The following is a 26,897-nucleotide window of genomic DNA, read 5'->3' on the forward strand; positions in this document are numbered from 1 at the left end:
CTCTGTTAACTGAGAACAACAAAATCAAAGACAAACGACAGCAGATGGGAAAAATCAATTAAGACTTTAATTTTCTTTTTCGACATTTACGACACAGTTGTAACACGGATAGTTGTCAGATTCCATCATTTACTCAATAAATAAACTGATAAATAAACAGGGATGGATGGATGGGGGGTTTGGGGCTTTGCCATTCGCTCACCGAACGTAATAAGGGAATCGAACCCCCTCAGTCTTAAAGCTTGGGTGTGCGACCGCCAGCTACACAGGTGCTGTGATTCTCCAGCACCTTTCCAACCTCCTGATCCTGGACGGCGCGCTGATTATCAACACGCTGTCCTGTTCCAACAAACAGACCGAGGAGACTGGATGGAAGTGGAAATGGTGGACTAGGTGGACTCTACTACATGGTTTGGGACCACAGCCGAGAACATGTGGAGGTGGTTCTAAGGACCCGGTGGAGGTGCCTATAGTTTCAGGTGCTCTTGACTAGCTGAATCTGTGCAGGGTAGCAGGTTCCCAGACCTGCCCATCCTCGGCCTGTTGGTCAGTTAATCAGAAACATCAACCATACTGGAGAACCTTTGGAGAACAGACGGTCGTCTGTTGATGCTCAAGCAGTCCTACCAGGTCTGGGAACCTGCTCCAGTACAGGTACTATATTCCAAGGATATACTGGAGGTTCCTGAAATTGTTAATACCTCCAGTATAAGAACGTACCTCCAGTAGGTCCCTGGAACTAGAGGCCTTTAATTATGGGTTCCTCCTGTTCAAAGGACCTACTGGAGGAACTATAGGCACCTCTAGTTACCTCCAGTTGGTCCTTTGAAATGGAAGAACCTAGATATATAAGTACCTCCAGTTCCAAGTACTTACTGGAGGTACTTTCTATACTGGAGGTGTTTATAATTTCAGGTACCTCCAGTTCAAAGGACCTACTGGAGGTATCTGAAACTATAGGCACCTCCAGTATAGGTACCTCCAGTAGGTCCTTGGAACTGGAGGTACCTGAAATTATAAATACCTCCAGTATAACAAAGTACCTCCAGTAGGTCCTTGGAGCTGGAGGTACCTGAAATTATAAACACCTCCAGTATAAGAAAGTACCTCCAGTAGGTCACTGGAACTGGAGGTACTTATAGAACCAGGTTCTTCTATTTCAAAGGACCAACTGGAGGTAACTATACTGGAGGTACCTGAAACTATAGGCACCTCCAGTATAGAAAGTACCTCCAGTAGGTCCCTGGAACTACAGGTACCCGAAATTATAGGTTCCTCCAGTTCCAGGGACTTCTGAAAATTGCAGGTCTCTGCAACTGGAGTGGAACACCGTTCTAGGTATGGCGACCCAACAAACCCTCGGACAAACACCATGTTGGGAATTTCTGGCTCTAGGCCAAGACCCGGAAGCAGGTGTTTTTCCTGGCGGCGTAATGAAACGCAATGTAAAGACCTTTCCATTCCAACTCCTCGTCTCCGGAGTACCTATCGCTGAGCCGAGGCCTTTTTGGCTCGGCGCCAGCGTTTGAAATGATTGGGGGCCTTCCTGAAACGCAGATCTCTGGCGAGGGGGAAACAAGTGCATGCGGATGCTTTAAGCACCCTGCTGCTCACAGTCAGTGTCCGCAAGTGTGTGTGTGAACACAGATACAGTAATGCATTGAAAAAGTAGCCGGGAAAAAGAAAAGCGCACACACACACACACAGGGAGCTGCGACTTGCGTGGAGCCCCCACTGGCGCCCGTGCTCGCAACCCCCCCCCACCCCGATGCCGACGCTTCGTCTGGCTCCGGGGCGCATGAAGGCGCGAGCCGGCGGGAATAAACGGTAATAACACTTAGGTTACGTAGGAAGATCGTCGCTAATGCTAATGCTAGTATGTGTGCACATGCAAATCTGCGCGAAGCGAAATCATCTCTTTCTCTCTCACTTCTTTCGCTCTCTCTCTCTCCCGACGTTGCGTAGAGCAGAGGGACTGTTTGGTCACTTCAGTGGACAGAGATGGATGGGTGTGAAAGGAAGGGATGGATGGATGGAAGAATGAGTGTGGAGGGGGGTGGGGGGCGGGGCAGGATGGGCTGGTGTGAAGGGTCACCTCCCCAGGGAGATTCCATCTGAAAAGTGGGTAATTACCCATCAAGCATCCAATTATACACACACTCACACTCTCGCGCACACATTCACGGCTGAACCCGGCGGGACTCGGGAGGGTGGGACGGTTGGGAATTCAGGATCCAGGATCCAGGATCCAGGATTTGGGATTTGGGATTCGGTCTGTGACATGGAACCAGCTACGAGGCTAATGTAGCTAACAACTGCTAGTTGAAAACTCATTGCCAATTAGCATGGTTAGCTAACTGCATGCCCAAATCATCACACACTTACTAGCTATCCTGGATGTCTGTTAGCTGACGTAACAGAATTAGCGGTTAGCGCTCTCCCGGTTCTCCCAGTGCTGGCAACATTGTGTGATATGGGGAGTGCTAGCTAGCGAGTGGGAGCTAGCAGGTTTTTCAGAACTTCCATGACTACTAGAATATTACAGTGTGTTAGGACCAGTGCTTCAGCGGTTAGATCTCTGGGTTATTGACCACAAGGTTGTGGGTTCACTACCCACACATGCTAAGCTGCCACTGTTAGGCCACTGTTGACCAGATCTACTAGAGGGTTGTCGTGTATCATCTCTGTTTCACCACGATTCCTAAGATTTGATATGTAAAGGGAACCATTTGAATAGTGATTAAAAAATGCACTTAGCGCAATGCTAACAGCCGTACACTGCCGGTTTCCATCGCTTGCTACCTACATTAGCCTCACAGCTCTAGCTCGAAACTAAAGAAGCTAACGTCAGACACCATTCGCGTCCTGGCCGATTGAACACATTTGGCGTGAGGGTGAAAATTGTGCCGCTGGGGGTGGGACCGAACTTTGGTGGAGAATGTCCTTGAGGTGCTAGCGTGGGCTAGCGCCCCTCAGCACCGCTCCACATCAGGTCGAGCACTCTGTTGAGGTCCGAATCCAAGTCGCTCTCCAGGAACGGAGCGGCCGGCGGGGTGAGGGGCTGCAGGCCGGAACTCAGGGACTCCAGCCAGTCAGCGGGGTCAAACGTCGGAGCGTCTGACCTCCTCTTCCTGGAGAGGGCACTGAGGGGTGGTGTGGTGCAGATGGGCGGAGGTGGAGGGGGGGCGGGGTTAGAGGAGCTGACGGGGGAGGGCGGGAGCTCCAGCAGAAGTGAGGAGCACAGCGGAGACGCCGACAGGGTGGTCTCGTCTTTAGAGCTGTGCAGGGTGGGCTGGAACTGGTCAGGCGGGGGGCTGGGGGGCAAGCTCGAGCCGGCGCCACTGGACGACTGGACGTCTGACATGACGGGGGTGTCGTCTGAGGGGAGAGAGCAATGACAGGAATGCCTTCAGCCTTCAGGAATGGCTATAATCAGCTGTGTAATCAGTCTGTTGATGCTAATTAATAATTATAATTAATAATTAATAACTGTTACTTGTGTTATTAATAAGTCCCATCATTATATTTATATATATTATAATAGTTTAACATATGTTAATTTGAATATTATAAGTCTAGAAGACATAGTAGAGGTCCAATTACTAATATTTAATTAATAATGAATTTTCCATTATTTATAAATCACTTCATTAGCATATTAATTAAGAGGTTTATGCAAAACAAAAATCTAACTTTGATGTGACTCAAAATATCATTATTAAACTACAACTAAGGTCAGATAAGATATACTGACTAGATTTGAGGTGATCATATTTTTAGATCAATACCTATCTGTACATAGCATGGACAAAAGTATTGGGACACCTGCACACTCATTGCTTCTTCTGAAATCAAAGGTAATAAAAATAGTTTCTCCTGCTTTTGCTGGCGTCTCTTTAGTCAAGGGAAGAAGGCTTTATACAGCTTTTGGAGATGCACTGCTGTGAGGATTTGATTGTATTTAGTGAAGTCAGGATGTTGGATGATGATCACCACCCCACCTTATCATCCCCAACTCATCCCATCCAAAAGTACTGGATGGAGCTCCTCCACCACCATCATTTCAGAGAACACAGTTCTTCCACTGCTCCACAGCTCCTCAATGCTGGGGGGCTTTATACCCCTCTATAGCCCACGCCTGGCATTATTAGGCAGCATGATGCCAATAGGGTCATGTATGTTGATCTGCTGCAGAGAGTCCTATTCTATTGGCAGTACTTCTTCTCTACAGGGGCTAGACAAGCTGTGTGTCTGCATTTGCACATCTGTGTCAGAAATGGGTGCAGCTTAAGGTAGCTGAACGCGTTCATTAGAAGGGGTGTCCACAAACTTTTGGACATATATTTCACCGCTTGTAAAAACTCACCAGAGCAGCTAACAGGATCCTCCAGAATGTCGTCTATAGACCCACTCGGGTCCATCTGAGCAGACATGGAAACATACAATACCATTGATACATACACCCCTCGAACAGATGATGTGAAGTACATTTACTCTCCTTTCTCTCTCTCTCTCTCACACACACACACACACACACACACACCTGTACTTTCTGAATGGCCTCCTGCAGGAGCTCCTCCAGGCTGCGGCCCGCAGGGGGTGAAGCCTGCGCTGGGCTTGCTGTGATTTGGACAGGGAGCTCAAAATCCTGGCCAATAGATTCGCATGGCTGACAGGAGAAGACCTGCTGATCCAACCAGGGAAGCGAGAGAGGCGGGGGGCGAGAGAGGGGGGGTGATTATAAGGAATAACTGAATTGATTAGGATATATTGATTATATATGACATGCTGGTGTTGCTGTGGTCGTACTGCTATATGGCAGCTCTGAGCGTGTAAAGGCTCGGATCAGTGCTGTTATGGTCTATATTCCACTACAGTGTGTTTCTGAGGCGTTTCTGGCAGCGGCGCTGTTTTGCACAGCGGAATTCCCACCTGTGTGAAGAGCACTTCCTGGCAGTCCGTCTCCGGTTTCCCTCTGGAGCATCCTGGGTCCTGTTGCAGGAAGGGATGTAGGGAAACTCCACACGACTGGAAGGGAGGAGAAGTACAAATGAGCTGAAAGGAAGCCACACTCATTCAGCCTATAGCAGTTTAGCCCCTCCCATTCAGTCTACACAGTCTAGCCCCACCCATTCAGTCTACACAGTGTAGCTCTGTTTATACAGTCTACAGCAGCTTACCTCCACCGATTTGGTCTATAGCAGTTTAGCCCCTCCCATTCAGTCTATAGCAGTTTAGCCCCTCCCATTCAGTCTAAACTATAGCAGTTTAGCCCCTCCCATTCAGTCTACAGCAGTTTATCCCCTATCATTCAGTCTACAGCAGCTTACCTCCACCTATTTGGTCTTTAGCAGTGTAGCCCCGCCTATTCAGCCCACAGCAGTTTACCTCTGCCTATACAGTCTACAACAGTTTAGCCCCTTACATTCAGTCTACAGCAGTTTAGCCCTGACTGTTCAGTCTACACAGTGTAGCCCCGCCTATTCAGTCTACAGCAGCTTACTCCCACCTATTTGGTCTATAGCAATGAAGCCCCACCTATTCAACCTAAAGCAGTTTAGCCCCACCCTTTCAGCTACTGAAGCTGCATCTGTCCTCTGACCTGTGTGACTGTGTCCACTGCTTTCTCTCGGGGTCTTGTCCGAATCCTCTCCCGCATCTCCAGCTCCACACTCAGCTCTTCCGCTGCCTGGTCTGACCTCCAGAGTGCACCGGAGGGCAGTGGAGGTGAGGGGGCCTGCAGGCTTGGGCTGGAGCCCGCGGAAGAAGCAGGGGACGTCAGGTAAGCGACCCCGGCCAGGCCCTGCTCCACCAGTCCTGAAGGCTGGATGTAGATGTGAGAGGGGCTGGTGGAAACATCCACACTAGCGACGCTCAGAATGGGCGTCTGGGAAGGGTCCAGGGTGCCCTCCATGGGGCAGATAGGGGTGGGGGTTAGCTGGGGACGGGGCATCTGGAAAGGGCGGAGTCTCTCCAGGAGGGCGGGCTTGGTGCCGGAGACAGGGAGCCCGCGTTTGCGCAGCTGCTGCCGGAGTTCGGACACCTGGGACAAAGAGCCGCGTGCAAAACAGTCAATAACACTAATTAATAATTAATAATCGATCATTAATATTGCATATTGACTCGTCGGGGAAAGTAAAGGTGGGTTTGAGATTCGCTGAAGAATCCAGATTCTTTAAAATTCCATCCACTTTGTACAGTGAATCCACAGCTCCACAGCTCCAGAGCGTGATGCTACCACCGCCATGTTTAACAGCTGGTACAGTGTTTGTAGGCCTGAAAGGCTCATTTTTACTCCCACAAACTTCCTTTTATGGTCTCATCTGATCATAAACCTTCCCTCTGGAAGGCATTTTCTTGGTCTATGTGGCAAAGTGGCTACACCTTCCAATAACTTCTACCTACACTGTGACCTATCTTGTTGCTATCATGCACAAACCTTGTATATCAAAAATAAGAACTTTACAGGAAAAGGAAAAAACCCTAGTCACCTTCAATAGAAGTCAATGTAAACAGATTTGATTCCAAGTCATTTTGGAGCATTTCTATTGGTCCGTTCATTATGAACTTATGACACAATGTGAAGAACAACCGCCAGATTCAGATTATGTCAGAAAGTGAAAAACGGAGATACATGGTTTCTGTGTGACCTGCGTATAGCCCGTGGAACCACACTGTGTATTAGTAACGCCCCATTTAACAAGATTCTTACCGTAAGGTCGTCGAGGTTTGGGGGAAGCAGTTCCGGCTTGTGGGTGGGACTTGTTTCTGGGAGGGCGGGGTTTGTTGCTGGGGGAACGGGCTGAGGGCAGCTTTGCGGCACAGCTCCAGAAAACCTCACTAGCTGGTTCTCACTGCTGATCGGACACAACAGGTGGAGGTCAGAAATCCCCCCCGTGCTCGCTCCTCTGTACAATCTTACAGGTGTACATTATACACTGATATACAACACACATCCACAGGAACAGGCAGTGCAGTGAGATAGGATAAGCAGAGCGCCAGAGACATTGTTTTATAGTGAGTATTGATAAATGATGATAAATGAAGATATGATACTGATAAATTGAGAAAAACATTTTCCTTAATTAACCCTTAAAAGCTGCAGCAGTTAAGATTGATTACAAACGAAAAAGAATGTGCTATTATAGTTTATATATATTAATATATACGCTTAATTTATTTAATAAACAACACTAAAACATTAAATAATCAATACTAAAAATATAGAAATAGCATATATAAATGTAAATATTTTTTAAATAATTAATCGCCTTACCTAAAATTATATATATATATATATAAATTTCATAGTCAAACCATTCAAATCAACCCTTTATGCGAGGATGTATTATAAGAGAATGTGCTATTATAGGTTATATATGCTAAAATATACGCTTAATTTCTTTAATAAACAATACTAAAACCTTAAATAATCAATACTAAAAATATAGAAATAGCAACTATATATATTATTTTTATATGTTGTTTTATAATTACCTTACATTAAATAATCAATATTAAAAATATAGAAATAGCATTTATATATATATATATATATATATATATATATATATATGTGCTACAAAATGTGCTACAAAATAAAAGTCCTATGTGAAAAGTGTCTATTTCAAACTAACTGGTCAGAAAGGCCAAATAAACCCTCCAGGAATTCAAATTTTCTGGCAATTTTTGGGTCCGGGCTTATGTAATGTGCTGGTTTACCTGGTTGCCACAGTGAGCTGCTGCTGCTGGTTGAGGATCTGCAGCTGCAGAAAGACCTGCTGCTGCTGAAGGAGGCGGGAGTAGGCGGGGTCAACGGGCTGAGCCGGCCCGGCGCTGCTCTTTTGAGAATTGTTCCCAGAGCCTCCTCCCGAGCCGCCCCTCTGGTCCGGGGGAATGTACTGGTGGTACTTCAGCTTCCTCATTTTAGGCTTGCATTCGCGTGTTTTGCGTGGCCGGGGAGGGCGGGGCGAGGACAGAGACCCACCCAGGATGGAATGATTGGGCGGGGTCAAGGGCTGAGCTGTCTGAGAGAAGCATGGCATGATTGAATCAGATTTAGAATGGAAAGCTGGATGTAATCTGGTCCACCAGTCAGAGCGGACTCCTCTGAAGGGCAATGAACTCAGGCCTTTCACAACCTTTTGACCTACACCCTGGTGTTTGTGTTCATACCTTTGGCAGCAGCGGCGTTGTCTGAGAGGACATATACATCCCTTTGGGCCTCCCAGTCATTGCTATGGAGTTTGACCCCGCCACCGTCATGGTCACTGGCTGACTCATGCCCTCAGCTGCTGGGAACAATGCTAGACTGCACTGCTGTTGAAAGGAATGAAGGTAAAGGGAGGTTTTAAACTGGGTTCTTTGCCTGTGTTACCGTGGAACATGTTACATTTAATAAAACCTGTGGTGAACAACCGTACTCTACAGATACAACACACAGAGGTCAGGATGATACACACCGGACCACCCCTTTAATTCATCTGCCCATTGACTTCTATTATAAGAGTATTATATCAGAGTCAGTGAGTTTCTGCTCTTTACTGAGTTCAGGGAATCGTGTAGAAATGAGGGTCTGTGGTGATGGACCGTACTCTACAGATACAGCAGATAGAGGTCAGGATGATACACACCAGACCACCCCTTTAATAACTCATCTGCCCATTGACTTCTATTATAAGTGAGCGCTGGATCACCCCTTTACCCACTAAATACCTGAACACTGCTTGGACTGTGGTTGATGGGCGTGGCAACAGGTGACACATCACTCAGTGACTGGTCACTGCAAAGTCCAGGTGAAGAGGAGAAGCCAGGGGACTGGTGGATCCCGAGTTGCTCGGGAGACGCAGAGGAACATGAGGAGACGTCGTCTTCGAAGACATCTGTAGGCAGGGTGAAGGAAACAGGAGCTGGAAAAGAGAGAGATCGTATCCAGTCCCGGTTTTACTTCCATTAGAACTCTAGTGCTTTAGAGATGTGGCTGAAGTTAGACTGGTGCTAAATGCTATTGGCTCCACCCACTATTGTCCAAGGGCAGTGCGTGTTTCTGGAGAAGCTCCAGGCGGGCTGGTCCTTTGTGAACCTTCTCAGCTGCATCCTCAGACAGACGGGCCTTCTTCTGTCTCTGGGCCGCTCCGCTAGTCCTGTCTGAGGAGAGAGAGAGAGAGAGAGAGAGAGAGGAGATGAGCGCATGGTCTGCTGGCAAACAAATGCCGCTCTGGGCCTTCTGCTTTTGTCCAGGGCTTTCTACTAGATTTTGTAGGAGCATTACTGTGAGGATTTGATTGCATTCAGCGATAAGAGCGTTAGTGAGGTCAGGATGCATGATTGGATGGATGATCACCTCCCCACCTCATCATCCCCAACTCCCCAACTCATCCCACCACCATCATTCTAGAGAACACAGTAGTTCCAATGCTCCACAGCTCAATGCTGGGGGGCTTTATACCCCTCTAGCCCACACCTGGCATTATTAGGCAGCATGGGGTCATGTTTGCTTGTCCTATTCTATTGGCAATACTTTTCTACAAGGACTAGACAGGCTAGGTGAGCATCTCTGGGTGCAACTTAATGTGCCTGAATGCATTCATTAGAAGGGGTGTCCACAAACATTTGGACATATATAAATTATATATTAAGATCAATACGTCCTTTGATCAACCCACCCCTCACCCCCCTTCAAATCACCTCGTGCAGTTTCAGCAGCCAGACCACTAGGGGGCGACTTCAGAGTGGTGCTGTCCTCTGTCTGGTGCTGCCATCAGGAAACAAGGCAGTCAGTCGAAGCCAAGCCACCAACATACTTCTTCACAAACACACATGTAGCTCATAAACATCAGTTACCGGCGTCTCCAGTGACCCTTCAGTGACCTTTCAGTGACCCTCCTGTTCACGCAGCATGCTAACATCTGCTAATTCTGCAAGATTAAAGTGCCTGTTTGGCTAAACTTTACTAAAACTAGCGTACACGCCTTAGCTAAAAACCAGCTGGCATCTCGAAGCCTGAATCTCATTAGTTCAGTTAGCATGTTGCTAACTTGAGAGGAATTAAGCTTCCTCCACTTGTTAGCAATATTAGCTTCCTTTCTTCCTTGATCATTTGAGAAATACTGAAGGAGTAGAATGAAAATCTGACGAGTATTAAACTTACTACTTACTACACTACTCTTTAACCCCTTATAACTCCAAGGGCTCTATTTTAGCGACCTTTAGGCGAGCTGTCAACCACGCAGCTTGATTTAGGGGGCGTGTCCGCATGTCTTTGCTATGGTAACGACGGGAAAGTTTGCCTTGCGCGGCTCAAAACTCGTAAAAGTCATGTATTAAGTCTCTTAATTAATCATGGCCGTGTTTCAACAATAAACCAATCAACGTGTCGCTCATTTCTCCCTTTAAGAGCCAGGTGCGGTCTGACTGACCTTGGCGGATTGATATTTCAGTGGTGTAAAGCGTGGGGGGGGTGTACGAGCGTCGGGCTGCACGTGCCTGTGTTGACAATTCACTGCTGAGATAGCGACGATCGTCTGACTGTTGATGAAACGAACGCCTGTCTAGGCTGTTTTTTTTTTAGTCAGTGAAGCTGCTGTGTTTTCCTCTACCGAGATACGCAAAGCAATATGGCGGAAATTGACCTGAACACCCCTCATTTCCAGACCAATGCGCCCATCGGCGAGGGATATCCGTGAGCAGCGTTAGCAGTGTTGGCGGGGTGCAAGATAGCAACGAGCATCACGACGGGCCTTGCACAGGGTGTAAGTTACGGCCCAAGACTTATCTACAGGGACTTCTGTACACACTGGTGGGGCTGTTCTCTGCTAATAGAAGTCTGTAATAACACTTTAAGGGGTCCTATTAAATCTGACCATCTCAAACTGGTCATCACCACAGCTTCCCGTAGGTTAGCGTATAGTTGTCTTTATCGTTAGCTGTTGAGAACTTTCTCAAGGTACTCGGGTCCAATGGGTTTCCACCAGAGCATGCAGTACTCGCTTTCTCTCTCAGACACATCACTCACCACAGCACCACTGGCCTGCTTCTCCCCTACTTTGTCAGGGCAAGAGGGCTTCACACCTGCTGACAGAAGAGCAATCAATAAAGGAAGGAGCGGAAAACACGATCATTCACAGCAGCAGTGAGTAAGACGGGTCACTTTATTTAGAAGCTTTATAGATACTTAACTGAGCACTGCTGAGAACCAGCACCAGCTCCTTTATTAACAACGTGAACGTCTGTAGATGATCTACAGGGCTCATCTATTAACGTGAGGCCAGGTTAAGAACTAAGCTTAATAATTATGCATGTTAATAAAGATGCTGCTTTCATAATTGATAGCAGATACTGAAACATTCATAATAGACAGTAACTAATTCATAGTGGATACTCAATACTAATTTACAGTAAAGCTGATAGTACATACTGAATCATTTATTATAGACCATGAAGAGTTAATACTGGATACTCCATAGTAAATAATCCACAGTAAATATTGAATAATTCATAGTACATACTAAATAATGTATTGTACATACTGAATAATTCATTGCAGATCACAAATCATTAATACGGGTTAATTAATAATTCATAGTAGATACTAAATAATTCATAGTAGACACTTAATAATTCATAGTTCATACTGAATAATTCATAGTAAACAATAGATAATTCATACTGGTTAATCATACAAATTACACAAATTGATAGAACATACTAAATAGTTCATACTAGATCCTGATACTGAATAATTCATAGTAGACTACAAATAATTCATACCGGTTAATCAATAATTCATAGATACCAATTAATAGTAGATATTACAAAAACCATGGTAGACCATGAATAATTCATAGTAAACCACAAATAATTCAGACGGGTTAATCAATAATTCATAGTAGATACTAAATGACAGTAGATACTAACTGATAGTAGATACTAAATCATTAATAGTAGACACTTAATAATTCATAGTGCACACTGAATACTGGTTAATCATACTAATTAGACAAACTGATAGAAGATACTAATTGATAGTAGATACTAAATAATTCATAGTAAACCATAAATAATGCATACTGGTTAATCAACAATTGATAGAAGATATTAATTGACAGTAGATACTAATTCATAGTAGACCACAAATATTTCATAGTGGTTATCCAATAATCTATAGATACTAATTGATAGTAGATACTACAAAAAACATAGTAGACAATGAAAAATTCATAGTAAGCCATAAATCATTTATACTGGTTAATCAATAGTTCATAGTAGATACTAACTGACAGTAGATACTAATTGATAGTAGGGACTAAATAATAGTAGATAGTGAATACTGAATAATTCATTGTAGACCATAAATAATTCATAGTGGTTACTCAATTATTCATAGTAGATACTGAATACTGAAGAGTATACAATACTAAATAAACACTGAATAGTAGACAATAAAGAATTCATACTGAGCACTCAATAATTCATAGTAATTACTTAATAATTCACAGTAGATACTATGTAATCTTTAGTACACAGTAAATAATTGATTGAATATAGTCTTAGTAGACAACCAAAAACTCATACTGGATACTAATTGATTCATTGTAGATACTGGATATTTTATTTAGATACTAAATAAGGACTTTAGTTACTGAATACTTCACACTGAGTAGTTCTCAGTAATCCTGACTAAGTCATAGCAGTTACTGAATCATAGGCCTGCAGTTCAGTGAGTTAGGGACTTAAGAAGAAGCTGAAACAGAAGGGAGGGTAAAAGGCCTGAAGACAGAAGCAGGGAAGGACAGATCAGAGCTGGCTGATTTCAATGTGCTTATTCTCCCCTGCGCAAGCTAGCAGTGAAACCCTGGCAAGATAATGACCACAGCACACACGAATGAACACACACTCACCAGAGTCAGCATTCAGCTCTTTCTGCTGTCGGCGATTCTGTATCCTCAACTGCAGAACTGGAGGGGGGAATTACAAAGGAATCGTCAATCATTTGAGGAAATCAACATGTCAACATCCACAAAAGCGTGCTGCATAGCTAACAACCCTATTAGAGAGTACTGAACACTGGACAGTGTGTGAGGAGGTAGGCCTGCAGTAAGTACCACGCTAACTGAGTGGTCTATAGGCTTCCATTGCTCGTTAGGTACATTGGCCTTGTAGCTCCCGAGCTAAACTATAGAAGTATAGAAGTGAGTGTGTAAATCAGGCAAGATACTTCAGTGTACTATTACTTTAAGGCTGGTAAGCCTGACAGTTCGCAGATAGCTAACGGGGTACTGTAGGAATGAAGGTGTAGGATTTTACGACTGTAAGCTCACTCAGCACACTCACAGGGCCTCTGCACGATCATCAATTGGCCGGTCATTGGGCACACGGGCATGCTCATGCACTCAATGCTAAAACACACACGTTTTACACATTTATAAATACTCCCCAGACCTCGTCCCAACGATCAGCAGCCATGAGCTCCTCTAAGCAGCAACAATCAGCAGCCATGGGCTCCTCTAAGCAGCAACAATCAGCAGCCATGGGCTCCTCTAAGCAGCTACAATCAGCAGCCATGAGCTCCTTTAAGCAGCAACGATCAGCAGCAATGAGCTCCTCTAAGCAGCAACGATCAGCAGCCATGAGCTCCTCTAAGCAGCAACAATCAGCAGCCATGACCTTCTCTAAGCAGCAACAATCGGCAGACATGAGCTCCTCTAAGCAGCAACAATCAGCAGCAATGACCTTCTCTAAGCAGCAACAATCAGCAGCCATGAGCTCCTCTAAGCAGCAACGATCAGCAGCCATGAGCTCCTCTAAGCAGCAACGATCAGCAGCCATGAGCTCCTTTAAGCAGCAACAATCGGCAGACATGACCTTCTCTAAGCAACAACAATCGGCAGACATGACCTTCTCTAAGCAGCAACAATCAGCAGCCATGAGCTCCTCTAAGCAGCAACAATCAGCAGCCATGACCTTCTCTAAGCAGCAACAATCGGCAGACATGAGCTCCTCTAAGCAGCAACAATCAGCAGCAATGGGCTCCTTTAAGCAGCAACAATCGGCAGACATGAGCTCCTCTAAGCAGCAACGATCAGCAGCCATGAGCTCCTCTAAGCAGCAACGATCAGCAGCCATGAGCTCCTTTAAGCAGCAACAATCGGCAGACATGACCTTCTCTAAGCAACAACAATCGGCAGACATGACCTTCTCTAAGCAGCAACAATCAGCAGCCATGAGCTCCTCTAAGCAGCAACAATCAGCAGCCATGACCTTCTCTAAGCAGCAACAATCGGCAGACATGAGCTCCTCTAAGCAGCAACAATCAGCAGCAATGGGCTCCTTTAAGCAGCAACAATCGGCAGACATGACCTTCTCTAAGCAGCAACAATCAGCAGCCATGGGCTCCTTTAAGCAGCTACAATCAGCAGCCATGAGCTCCTCTAAGCAGCTACAATCAGCAGCCATGAGCTTCTCTAAGCAGCTACAATCAGCAGCCATGGGCTCCTCTAAGCAGCAACAATCAGCAGCCATGACCTTCTCTAAGCAGCAACAATCAGCAGCCATGGGCTCCTTTAAGCAGCGGTTGAACATAACCGATACTCCACAGAGCAGGAGAACACTATCAGAAGATAGCAGAGTGTTTCAGGGAACCGGTTACTTAGTTCCTACTGGAATTAATAGGAACAGTGGAGATCTGGAACATCAAGAGAACTTTCAGAGCTCGTAGGATTTACAGAAAGGCAAATCAGAAGCCCTGATTGATTGAAAGAGACCTTCAGGAAGATTGATCAGACTCTGGAGCGGTGGAGCACCATTCTACTGTTCAGTGACTCCTGCGCTAAAATCATCAGAAGATAACCTCAGAAGAAAGCATCATTCATTTTCAAAGGAAGGTGTCTGAGCAAGCCTGACGCTTGACTGGAAGCAAGTGCTGTGGACTGATGACGTTTTTGGGATGCCTGGAGGATAAAGGCCCAATTTCATGAAGAGAACACCTCTCCAACTGTTAAACATGGGGGTGGGCGGTTCTTGCTTTGGGGTTGTGTTGCAGCCAGTGGCACAGAGAACATCTTACGGGTGGAGGAAAGAATGGATTCAATGAAATACCAGCAAACTCTGGATGCAAACATCAAACATCTCAACATTCTCTAAAGCTAAAGGTTTTTTATACACCTGTGGCAATGGGACTGAATGAAGCCGCCTGAATTCAATGATTAAGAGTTGTGTCCCAATACTTTTGTCCATTTTGTGTACATCTGTTATACTACAGTCAATGGGTAGACAGTTTTCAGAGGCTTATTTTGGTTTATGCACAAAGCCGACAACCTTCTATGTGTCCTTTCTCTTACATATACACACATACACACACACGTGTGAATGCTCTCACACACACACACACACACACACACACACACACAGTTACTAGGATCAGCAGGTGAAGAAAGGGAGGGGGTAACTATTTATCTTTCAGTATGTCTATTTCTGTCATCCCCCATCCCCCCTTCAGCTGTCCCCTCGCGCTCTCTCTCTCTCTCTCTCTCTCGCGCTCTCCTTCCAGCTCTCTCGTCCTCGGCCTCGCTGTCACTGCTGCTAAGTCATTTCTTCCTCTTTTTCGCTTCACCTGAGAAAATAAACACACCGTCAAGATCCGCAGGCTTCCCCTACCCGTGTTTAATCTAAGAACGGGCAGCTTTAACTGGGTTAACTTTAGCCCCGTCAGCTAGCGTTAGCGTGAAAGAGACACAGAAATCACTACAAAGTGTAAATCCCGCAACGGCACCGAGCGACAGTCCGGCTGTGGCGTTTCCAGCTTTAAAGGGCTGGGGCCCATTAGAGAAATGCGAGAAACAGCACGGAATGCAGGAAGCTAAGCTAACGTCTGTCGCTAGCACTCAAGCGAGGAAACTCATAAAAGAGTTCAGAAAGAAGTTACTTTTCTCTCGGAAACAACTAAAAAAGAATGTTCCTCATCTACTAACACCTGCATAAACCCCTGAACAACTAGTTTTAGCACTGTTTAGCTTCTAATCTCACTACATGCTAAGAATGCTAATTCACATCTAATTACTAGACTCGGACAACCACACGTCCTTTTCTTTTTGGGCCGTGAAAAATAAAACTCTTTTTTAATTTATGCGTTTATTTATTTTACATTGGCATGGTCATAATAACAAATATGAAACGTAACAGGGTGGTAAAATAAAACAAGTACATTTTACCACCCTGTTACATTTCATATTTGTTATTATGACCATGCCAATGTAAAATAAATAAAACTCTCTTTGGATTTATGCGTTTATTTATTTTACATTGGCATGGTCATAATAACAAATATGAAATGTAACAGGGTGGTAAAATGTACTTGTTTTATTTTAAGACAAGCGAGTTGATGTAGCAGTATAGGTTACTAATGCTGTTTATTAGCTTTGGTATCTCACTACATGCTAAAAATGCTAACTCACATCTGATTAGACCAGGGTACCCATACATTCTCTTTTTTGGGGGTGTAATGCATATGCATACGGCTTTTAAACTGTGTATATATATTTTTTAAATTTATGTATTCTTATTGTTTATTTATTTTACATTGGCATGGACATTTTTAAAAATGTAACGTAACAGGGTGGTAAAACAGAAACCTTTTTTTGTTTTTGCTTATTTTATTTTAAAACACTCAACCTGATAGAATTATTAATGCTGCTGATTAGTTTTGGTATCTCACTACATGCTAAAAATGCTAATTCACATCTGATTAGACTAGGGTATCCATACTCTGTTTTTGAGATGTGAAAAATGCATCCGGCTTTTAAGCGTTTTGTTTAAAATGTATGTATTTATGTATTTATTAACTTATTTAATATTGCCATGGAAATAATAGCAAATATATATAACGTAACAGGGTGGTAAAACGTACTTACTTTATTTGAAAACACTCAAGCTTATATACAAGGTCACCCTCAGCGCCAGCGTTAGCAGTGCACCTGTGAAACTCTGTTGAGAAGACAATTGCTAAAAACAATGGCGCTAACCCACTACTGTAGCTCATAATTACAAAAAAGTCTACCAATTTGAGTAAAACGAGCGTTCATTTCAGATATAAGATAAATATCTGACATATTGGCTAAGCAGAGGTGAAGTTTGCCAGCGTCAGCAGTGTTTAAACACAGTGCTAGCAAGCTAGATAACATCATAGCCAGCAATACTAGCTATTAGCTGACGTTAATCTGAGGGATTTGTCTCGTAAAGTTGTCCTCAGACTACCAGCCATGTTTTCTGACATTTTGGCAAAAACTGAAAGAACATTTTACCTCAGGATGAAACATTAAGTGAAGCTACTCTGCGATAAAGAGACTTTCTGAGGGAAATAAGAGCTAAGCTAGTGTCTTGTTTGGCTATATTGCTCAATAAAGCAAAAATATGTCTGTAAGCGTTTCCATTTCCAGTTTATTAGGTCATTTCTTCATTATAAAAGTATGATATTTTATAATAATGCACTAGCTACATGCTACTTTTTAGCTAACCTTAGCTAATGTATGCATATAGAGCTTTTCCTCCCTGCCCTTGAGTTCAAAATAAAGAGGAAGAGGGATGGACTGCCCTCACCGAGGACCTGAGGGTCTGCTTGGGTCATTTTTATTACGCTTCATGTACTGGACAGAACAAACAGTGTCCCAAAGTGTCGACCCACGTGCCGTGAGCTGTGTCCTAGCCTGTGGGGCAGCGTGCCCTTAGTCTACAACTGGAGTTAAGAATGGAGCTCATAAAAGTTCATGTAAAAAAAAATGAGGACACCCCATTGTCTTTTTTAATAAATTTAAATCTATTAAATATCTTCACTGGATTGAACCATATTCAAATAATAAAGTGGTGATCTTCACCACTCTCCCAGTATCTCTGAGCGATCTGTCATTTGAGCGCAAGACATTTATCGAACCCGAGGTCATCCCAGGGTCAGGGGGCAAACGGCAGGGCTCAGCCCAAACAATGACGGAGGAGAAAAGGAGCATGTTATATTTCAATGCCTTGCTTCCTGCTTAATGGACTGTTATTATGTGTAATAAATCCGGCCATTAGTCATAGCCAAGTGTATCAGGCAGTAAAACCACTTTAGCCGCAGCCACGACTCGGAGCGACTGTTATGGCAAATATAAAAACTGCCCATAAACGCAGGTTTGAGTGAATTCCGCTGTTGTTTGTTTATATAAAACATCCGTTTTTTTTGTACTGGAATGTTATGAAAGGGTCAACATCATGGAAAACCACATTTTATTTTACTCACATTTATTTAATATAGAATATAAACGCTGCTCAGCCCGTACACAACGTGCTGTTGTGATGTCACAAAAGGCGACACGTTTCAGCCCCGCCCATTCACACCGAGGTTATACGCTGTGTCTGTGTCATGTCAGATGCGGCCTTCTTAGACCTACGTAGCCCACCCAGTCCCGTCTAAATCACAGCACAGTGGAAAGCTAAATGCTAAATGCTAAATACAGCTAAATGCTTACAGCTAACGTCAGGGTGTACAGGGTGGCCATCGTGCCATTCTATTCTATCGTAAGCCAGGATCAACAATTGACGACCTTTACGAAAATCCTGAACTTCTAGAGCTGATTTTCGTTTTTGTTCAGAGCACTTCCGGTGTCGTGGCACATCCTATCCCCCCGACTGTTCCATCGGTTCGGTTAAAATTCAAGCATGTGATTAACTGTCCATCTTCACGTGGACCGACATGATAGCGTTGTTGCTACGCTGGCATATAAAGCTGATACCAACAGGTGAAGCTAGTTAGCTATCGTGCACTCGCTATCTGCTATCGAGCTAACCTTGTGCAAGATCAGCAGATATTTGGGATCCGAATAAAGTAATAAAACGATAAAAAAAAAAAAAACACTAGATAAAACACACTGTATGGGCAACTTGGCTGGCTAACCAGTAGTGTACGGTAGCAACGAGCTATAAAGAGACTTTCTGAGGGAAATAAGAGCTAAGCTAGTGTCTTGTTTGGCTATATTGCTCAATAAAGCAAAAATATGGCTGTAAGCGTTTCCATTTCCAGTTTATTAGGTCATTTCTTCATTATAAAAGTATGATATTTTAGAATAATGCGCTAGCTACATGCTAGCAAGATAGCAACGAGCTGCACTAACAGAGCAATCGCACCAGGGTTCGCGTTAATATGACCAAACCTAAGAAGTATAAACACCCTAACAAGCTAAGCGGCTAACAGGCCGCAACATTCATCCTTTTAAGCTTTAGGTAGAGATATTTTATGAAGCTACGCAGGTAGACGCCTCAGTTAGCTTGTCGCTAATGTAGCACAGTGGGTCTCACAGAGGCCTGTCTAAGCGTAGCTCTGCTGAAACCACAGAAATGGGCTTAAAAAAATGCTTTCAAATATTCTGCCTCTCATATATTCCTCTCCAAAACCAGCCCCCTCCGGCATCGGATCTGACCGAACATGTGGAGGTCAGTGTGTGTGTTTCTGCAATGCGACACACACTCACACACACACTTACAGGGACGTTGTGTTTAATAAGTAAATGATGGACTGGGGTGCCAAGGCGCCCGGTTGGAGGTCTGTTTGAGGAGCGTGCCAGTTTGGTGTTTAGGAGAAAAACTAAGAGGACAGAGAGAGAGGATGGAGGGAGGGTGAGTGAGCTTCAGGCCATAACATTAAAACCACCTGCCTAATACTGAGTAGGCCCCAAAACAGCTTAAGCATGAACTCCACAAGACCTCTGAAGGTGACACTCCTTTGGCAGATCTTGTAAGTTGTCAGGTGGGGTCTCCATGAGCATTCATTTGAGTCTTGACCCCATGACCCTGTCGTCGAGCACTTTTTGTAGGTACTGACCACTGCACACTTCAGAACACTCCACTAGAGCTGCCTGATGTTTTGGAGATGATCTGACCCAGTCGTCTAGAGCCTCACAGTTAGGCCTTTCATGACCTTTGGGGTCCACAGGGTCCTAAGGAACCGCTTGTGTAGCGACATCCATCCATCATCCTTACAATCCGCAGCACGTCATATCCTTCCAGAGTGATGTGTCAGGTGTCTGCTAGGACTTTCAGCCAATCTCAGCAAGTCCTAGCGGCAAACTGTAAGATAAATAAAGTCGGAACCATCTGCTGATGGACCCATTATGACGGTTCTTCAGTGTTTAATGAGTTTCCTAATCTGTACAGGGCTCGTATCTTCTTCATCCCCTCAAATACACAATTAGTGCTAAATATAAGTTCATAATTACTCTGCCTAAACACGTCTTGGCCTACAGCGCGGAGAGGCAGGCTCCCGGTTTGTTTTACGGACTGTGCTGGTTAGGAACCTCTACCCTGAGCACTGCTCCAAAGCAGATCTCCTCCACTGCCCCTAAACTACCCCGTGTACTCAAAAAAAGAAGCACTGCTATTTAAATTGACGGATTTCCACACGGATCCGTCAGCCCCCCCGAGTCTTCCCCAACCGAAGACTTCATCTGAGTCCAAATCAAAGCACATAAAAATCAATGTGCTCTCGTTACCCAGCAGCCACAACAGTCTGCAAGCAACACCTAAAACCTCACCCATCACAATTTACCTTCAGACACACCTCACACACAACCTTTCATACACACACACACACACACACACACACAGTACTGTTCAAACGTTTGAAATCACTGTGTTCAATAATATGAAGCCTATCTGCACCTTTACACCTTCCAGATCATCTATAAAGCAAATGAGCAGCATTTTTATATTTAAACATGAAGCTCTTATATCATTAATATCCAGTATGAAGTTCTAATAACATTAATATCCAGTATGAAGCTCTAATAACATTAATATCCAGTATGAAGTTCTAATAACATTAATATCCAGTATGAAGCTCTAATAACATTAATATCCAGTATGAAGTTCTAATAACATTAATATCCAGTATGAAGTTCTAATAGCATTAATATCCAGTATGAAGTTCTAATAACATCAATATCCAGTATGAAGCTCTACAAACATTAATATCCAGTATGAAGTTCTAATAACATTAATATCCAGTATGAAGTTCTAATAACATCAATATCCAGTATGAAGCTCTACAAACATTAATATCCAGTATGAAGTTCTAATAACATTAATATTTAGTATGAATCTCTAATAGCATTAATATCCAGTATGAAGTTCTAATAACATTAATATCCAGTATGAAGCTCTAATAACGTTAATATCCAGTATGAAGTTCTAATAACATTAATATCTAGTATGACGTTCTAATAGCATTAATATCCAGTATGAAGTTCTAATAGCATTAATATCCAGTATGAAGCTCTAATAACATTAATATCCAGTATGAAGCTCTACAAACGTTAATATCCAGTATGAAGCTCTAATATCATTAATATCTAGTATGAAGTTCTAATAGCATTAATATCCAGTATGAAGCTCTAATAACATTAATATCCAGTATGAAGCTCTACAAACGTTAATATCCAGTATGAAGCTCTAATATCATTAATATCTAGTATGAAGCTCTAATATCATTAATATCCAGTATGAAGTTCTAATAACATTAATATCTAGTATGACGTTCTAATAGCATTAATATCCAGTATGAAGCTCTAATAACATTAATATCCAGTATGAAGTTCTAATAACATTAATATCCAGTATGAAGCTCTAATAACATTAATATCCAGTATGAAGTTCTAATAACATTAATATCCAGTATGAAGCTCTAATAACATTAATATCCAGTATGAAGTTCTAATAACATCAATATCCAGTATGAAGCTCTACAAACATTAATATCCAGTATGAAGTTCTAATAACATTAATATTTAGTATGAATCTCTAATAGCATTAATATCCAGTATGAAGTTCTAATAACATTAATATCCAGTATGAAGCTCTAATAACATTAATATCCAGTATGAAGTTCTAATAACATTAATATCCAGTATGAAGCTCTACAAACATTAATATCCAGTATGAAGTTCTAATAACATTAATATCCAGTATGAAGCTCTAATAACATTAATATCCAGTATGAAGTTCTAATAACATTAATATCTAGTATGACGTTCTAATAGCATTAATATCCAGTATGAAGCTCTAATAACATTAATATCCAGTATGAAGCTCTAATAACATTAATATCCAGTATGAAGCTCTACAAATGTTAATATCCAGTATGAAGCTCTAATAACATTAATATCCAGTATGAAACTCTAATAACATTAATATCCAGTATGAATCTCTAATAACATATTATCAGTATGAAGCTCTAATAACATTAATATCCAGTATGAATCTCTAATAACATATTATCAGTATGAAGTTCTAATAACATTAATATCCAGTATAAAGTTCTAATAACATTAATATCCAGTATGAAGCTCTAATAACATTAATATCCAGTATGAAACTCTAATAACATTAATATCCAGTATGAATCTCTAATAACATTAATATCCAGTATGAATCTCTAATAACATATTATCAGTATGAAGCTCTAATAACATTAATATCCAGTATGAAACTCTAATAACAAATATGAATAATTTGTAAGGATTTTCCAAACGTTTGAACACTGTGGTCCATGTAGATTATGATCTCCACAGGGTATCTCTGAACAGTGACCTTTGCCCTTACCTGAGCGGAATTTGCTGCGGATGAGCAGCGACCTCTCTGAGGCCAGCAGGGTCATGGCGGACAGACGGAGGAGAACAGGCCCAAGGGATGGAGTGTGTCTGTTCCAGCTGTGGAGCAGGTTCGAGGGCTGCTGGTTCTTTCTGGTTCTTCTGTCTGACCCTGGAGAAGAGCAAGGAAACAGTCGAGGGTCAAACCAGGACAGGAGAAGGCCGGCTCCTTACACACGGACACCAGGAACACCAGCCTACACAGTGTAACCCCCCTCACCCCAAATACAGTGGAGCTATGAGGCTAATATACACTCTGTGTCCAAATGTTTGTGGACATCCTTTCTAATGAAAGCATTCAGCTACTTTAACTTGCCCCACTGCTGACACAGATGTGCAAATGCACACCGTCATACATAGCTTGTCTAGTCCCTGTAGAGAAGAAGTACTGCCAATAGAATAGGACTCTCTGGAGCAGATCAACATCATGACCCTATTGGAACCATGCTGCCCAATAATGCCAGGCGTGGGCTAGTAGAGGGGTGTAATAAAGCCCCCCAGCATTGAGGAGCTGTGGAGCAGTGGAAGAACTGTGCTCTCTGGAATGATGGTGGTGGAGGAGCTCCATCCAGTACTTTTGGATGGGATGAATGCTCTTTTTGCTGAATGCCATCAAATCCTCCACTTTTTCTCTGGACAGTAGAGACAGTTACTCCAACAGAAGCAGGATCAGCTCTTTTTAATCCCCTTGATTTCAGAAGAAACCGTGAGCGAGCAGGCGTCCAAATACTTACGCATGCAGTTAGCGTGTTGCTAACTTAGTGGCTTCTATTAGCTACATTAGCCTCCTAGCTCCAGCCCTGATCGCCTGCATTCGGACTAAAGAGGGGGGGACTGTGTAGATTGGAATTCTGGGCCTAGCCATTGTTGCAGTATTACGCTACTGACAGAAGCAGAGAGGCGGAGTGGCCTTGAAGAGGCGCTGATGCTAACCACCACGGCTAACGCAGACACAGAGTGACACATTAAAAAAGAGGCGCTTCATTAGACAGGACAGATTCCCTCCTCTCCAGCACCCTAATGGAGGGATTTCAGGCTGAGCGGCTGCGGATGAAACGGGCAGATTTCATCCGCAGATGAGAGAAAGCGTTCACACAGAGGCCCGCGGAGTTACCAGCGGCGCCGCGGAGACAGACAGAATGATTAACTTTATTTACAAACCTCAGCCAAGCGCCGGCTTTCAATTACCGCACTGTACATCTGCCTGCAATATTGATTAAAACAGCGCTACTCAGGAGACACCTACTCCAAAATTACATTAAATGAAGATCACAAAAACACCCTCCTCCTAAAACATCAGGCTATGTTTTTTCCCCATCATACACACACACACACACACACACACACTCAGCAAATACACTGATTCTAAAACCCACCTGATTTCAGATAAATATATACAATTATACTAATCTTCTCTAAAACCTAGAAGAATAAAGCTCTAATTGCATTAATATCCAGTATGAAGTTCTAATAACATTAATATCCAGTATGAAGCTCTAATAACATTAATATCCAGTATGAAGCTCTAATAACATTAATATCCAGTATGAAGTTCTAATTGCATTCATATCCAGTATGAAGCGCTAATATCATTAATATCCAGTATGAAGCTCTAATAACATTAATATCCAGTATGAAGCTCTTATAACATTAATATCCAGTATGAAGCTCTAATAACATTCATATCCAGTATGAAGCTCTAATAACATTCATATCCAGTATGAAGTTCTAATAGCGTTAATATCCAGTATGAAGCTCTAATAACATTCATATCCAGTATGAAGCTCTTATAACATTAATATCCAGTATGAAGCTCTAATAACATTAATATCCAGTATGAAGCTCTAATAACATGCATATCCAGTATGAAGCTCTAATAACATTAATATCCAGTATGAAGTTCTAATAGCGTTAATATCCAGTATGAAGCTCTAATAACATTCATATCCAGTATGAAGTTCTAATAACATTAATATCCAGTATGAAGTTCTAATAACATTAATATCCAGTATGAAGCTCTAATAACATTAATATCCAGTATGAAGTTCTAATAGCATTAATATCCAGTATGAAGCTCTAATAACATTAATATCCAGTATGAAGCTCTTATAACATTAATATCCAGTATGAAGCTCTAATAACATTAATATCCAGTATGAAGCTCTAATAACATTAATATCCAGTATGAAACTCTAATAACATTAATATCCAGTATGAAGTTCTAATAACATTAATATTCAGTATGAAGCTCTAATATCATTAATATCCAGTATGAAGCTCTAATAACATTAATATCCAGTATGAAGCTCTAATATCATTAATATCCAGTATGAAGTTCTAATAACATTAATATCCAGTATGAAGCTCTAATAACATTAATATCCAGTATGAAGTTCTAATAGCATTAATATCCAGTATGAAGCTCTAATAACATTAATATCCAGTATGAAGCTCTTATAACATTAATATCCAGTATGAAGCTCTAATAACATTAATATCCAGTATGAAGCTCTAATAACATTAATATCCAGTATGAAACTCTAATAACATTAATATCCAGTATGAAGTTCTAATAACATTAATATTCAGTATGAAGCTCTAATATCATTAATATCCAGTATGAAGCTCTAATAACATTAATATCCAGTATGAAGTTCTAATAACATTAATATCCAGTATGAAGCTCTAATATCATTAATATCCAGTATGAAGCTCTAATAACATTAATATCCAGTATGAAGCTCTAATAGCATTAATATCCAGTATGAAGCTCTAATAACATTAATATCCAGTATGAAGCTCTAATAACATTAATATCCAGAATGAAGTTCTAATAGCATTAATATCCAGTATGAAGCTCTAATAGCATTAATATCCAGTATGAAGCACTAATAACATTAATATCCAGTATGAAGCTCTAATAACATTAATATCCAGTATGAAGCTCTAATAACATTAATATCCAGAATGAAGTTCTAATAGCATTAATATCCAGTATGAAGCTCTAATAACATTAATATCCAGTATGAAGCTCTAATAACATTAATATCCAGTATGAAGCTCTAATAACATTAATATCCAGTATGAAGCTCTAATAACATTAATATCCAGTATGAAGCTCTAATAACATTAATATCCAGAATGAAGTTCTAATAGCATTAATATCCAGTATGAAGCTCTAATAACATTAATATCCAGTATGAAGCTCTAATAACATTAATATCCAGAATGAAGTTCTAATAGCATTAATATCCAGTATGAAGCTCTAATAGCATTAATATCCAGTATGAAGCTCTAATAACATTAATATCCAGTATGAAGCCCTAATAGAGTTCCTTGAATGCCTTGTCTGGGTTGGGTTTAGGGTCAGAAACACTTTCAAACTTTTAAGGCGTTAAAAACGACGGGCGTAACTCACTCATGAGCGTTAAGTCCTGCTCGTATCTGCTGTGACTTTCTAGAAGAGCGAGAAACTGAAGGGAATACTCACAGAAACAGGCTGCGTGCCCTCAGGCCAGTGGAGCCGAGGGGTGGTCAGGCTCTGCCAGAGAGAGAGAGAGAGAGAGAGAGACACCGAAGGACGAGGAGAAGGCCGACAGGAATTCAGCTGCATTTAGGAGCTCCCATGCCAGGCCGGTCGTCTGCGTCTTCCTTCCTCCAGCCTGCTCCCGGTTTTCCTGAACGTGTGTCTTTGGAGAAGTTGGAGAGTGCGTCCCTCTTTTCCTCCTCTGAGCTCACCCTGTCCTCCCTCTCTCTCTCCCTCTACCCCCACTCTCAGGGAGGCTGTGCCAACTGTGTTGGGCTGTCAGACGACCCACCCTGCCCCCCCAGAGAAACCTTAGGACACACACACACACACACACACACACACACACACACACTTCTCTGTTGACTGATTGATGCTGAGGCTTGAAGACTCCCAGGCTTCCATCACTCTGTCCGACTCCACTGCTGAGATCAGTTTCCAACACTTACCCATGCTACACTCTAGCCTAGCATGTGCTAGCATAGCTAGCTAGCTGTCTCTTTAACCGGAGAGATATTAACACAGTAAAAGTCAAAAATTAATAAATAAACATCACTTTCACAACATTTCTAAATATACGCAATGATTTCCAGTGTCTAAAATCTGCTCTATCCTTTTTACACCGAGGCTAACACAGCTAGCAAGTCGTTAGCAAGCAGCACTGCGCAAACTATGCAAACTAGCATGTCTAAATCATCACATAT

The 26,897-nt window shown here is 42.5% G+C and overlaps 1 protein-coding gene across 3 annotated transcripts; it reads right to left on the bottom strand.

Moving 5' to 3' along the window:
* Window positions 1–963: 963 nt before the first annotated feature.
* LOC140555761 (uncharacterized) lies at window positions 964–26,416 on the bottom strand. Of its 3 annotated transcripts, none has more exons than XM_072679073.1 (15): window positions 26,158–26,416; window positions 22,621–22,779; window positions 12,900–12,956; window positions 11,015–11,070; window positions 9,688–9,754; window positions 9,022–9,147; window positions 8,716–8,909; window positions 8,176–8,319; window positions 7,723–8,027; window positions 6,713–6,854; window positions 5,603–6,043; window positions 4,933–5,028; window positions 4,544–4,684; window positions 4,367–4,421; window positions 964–3,378 (listed from the first exon to the last, which is right to left on the bottom strand). In XM_072679073.1, the coding sequence occupies exons 2-15, from the start codon at window positions 22,673–22,675 to the stop codon at window positions 2,963–2,965; spliced, it is 2,295 nt and encodes a 764-aa protein (XP_072535174.1). In that variant the 5' UTR covers window positions 22,676–22,779; window positions 26,158–26,416; the 3' UTR covers window positions 964–2,962. The 3 variants fall into 3 exon arrangements, with proteins under 3 accessions (XP_072535174.1, XP_072535171.1, XP_072535173.1); XM_072679070.1 differs by having other exon boundaries at window positions 6,713–6,857; XM_072679072.1 differs by lacking the exon at window positions 26,158–26,416 and having other exon boundaries at window positions 6,713–6,857; window positions 22,621–22,973.
* Window positions 26,417–26,897: the final 481 nt, after the last annotated feature.

The sequence above is a fragment of the Salminus brasiliensis genome, chromosome 5, assembly GCF_030463535.1.
Source record: "Salminus brasiliensis chromosome 5, fSalBra1.hap2, whole genome shotgun sequence".
Classification (NCBI taxonomy): Eukaryota; Metazoa; Chordata; class Actinopteri; order Characiformes; family Bryconidae; genus Salminus; species Salminus brasiliensis.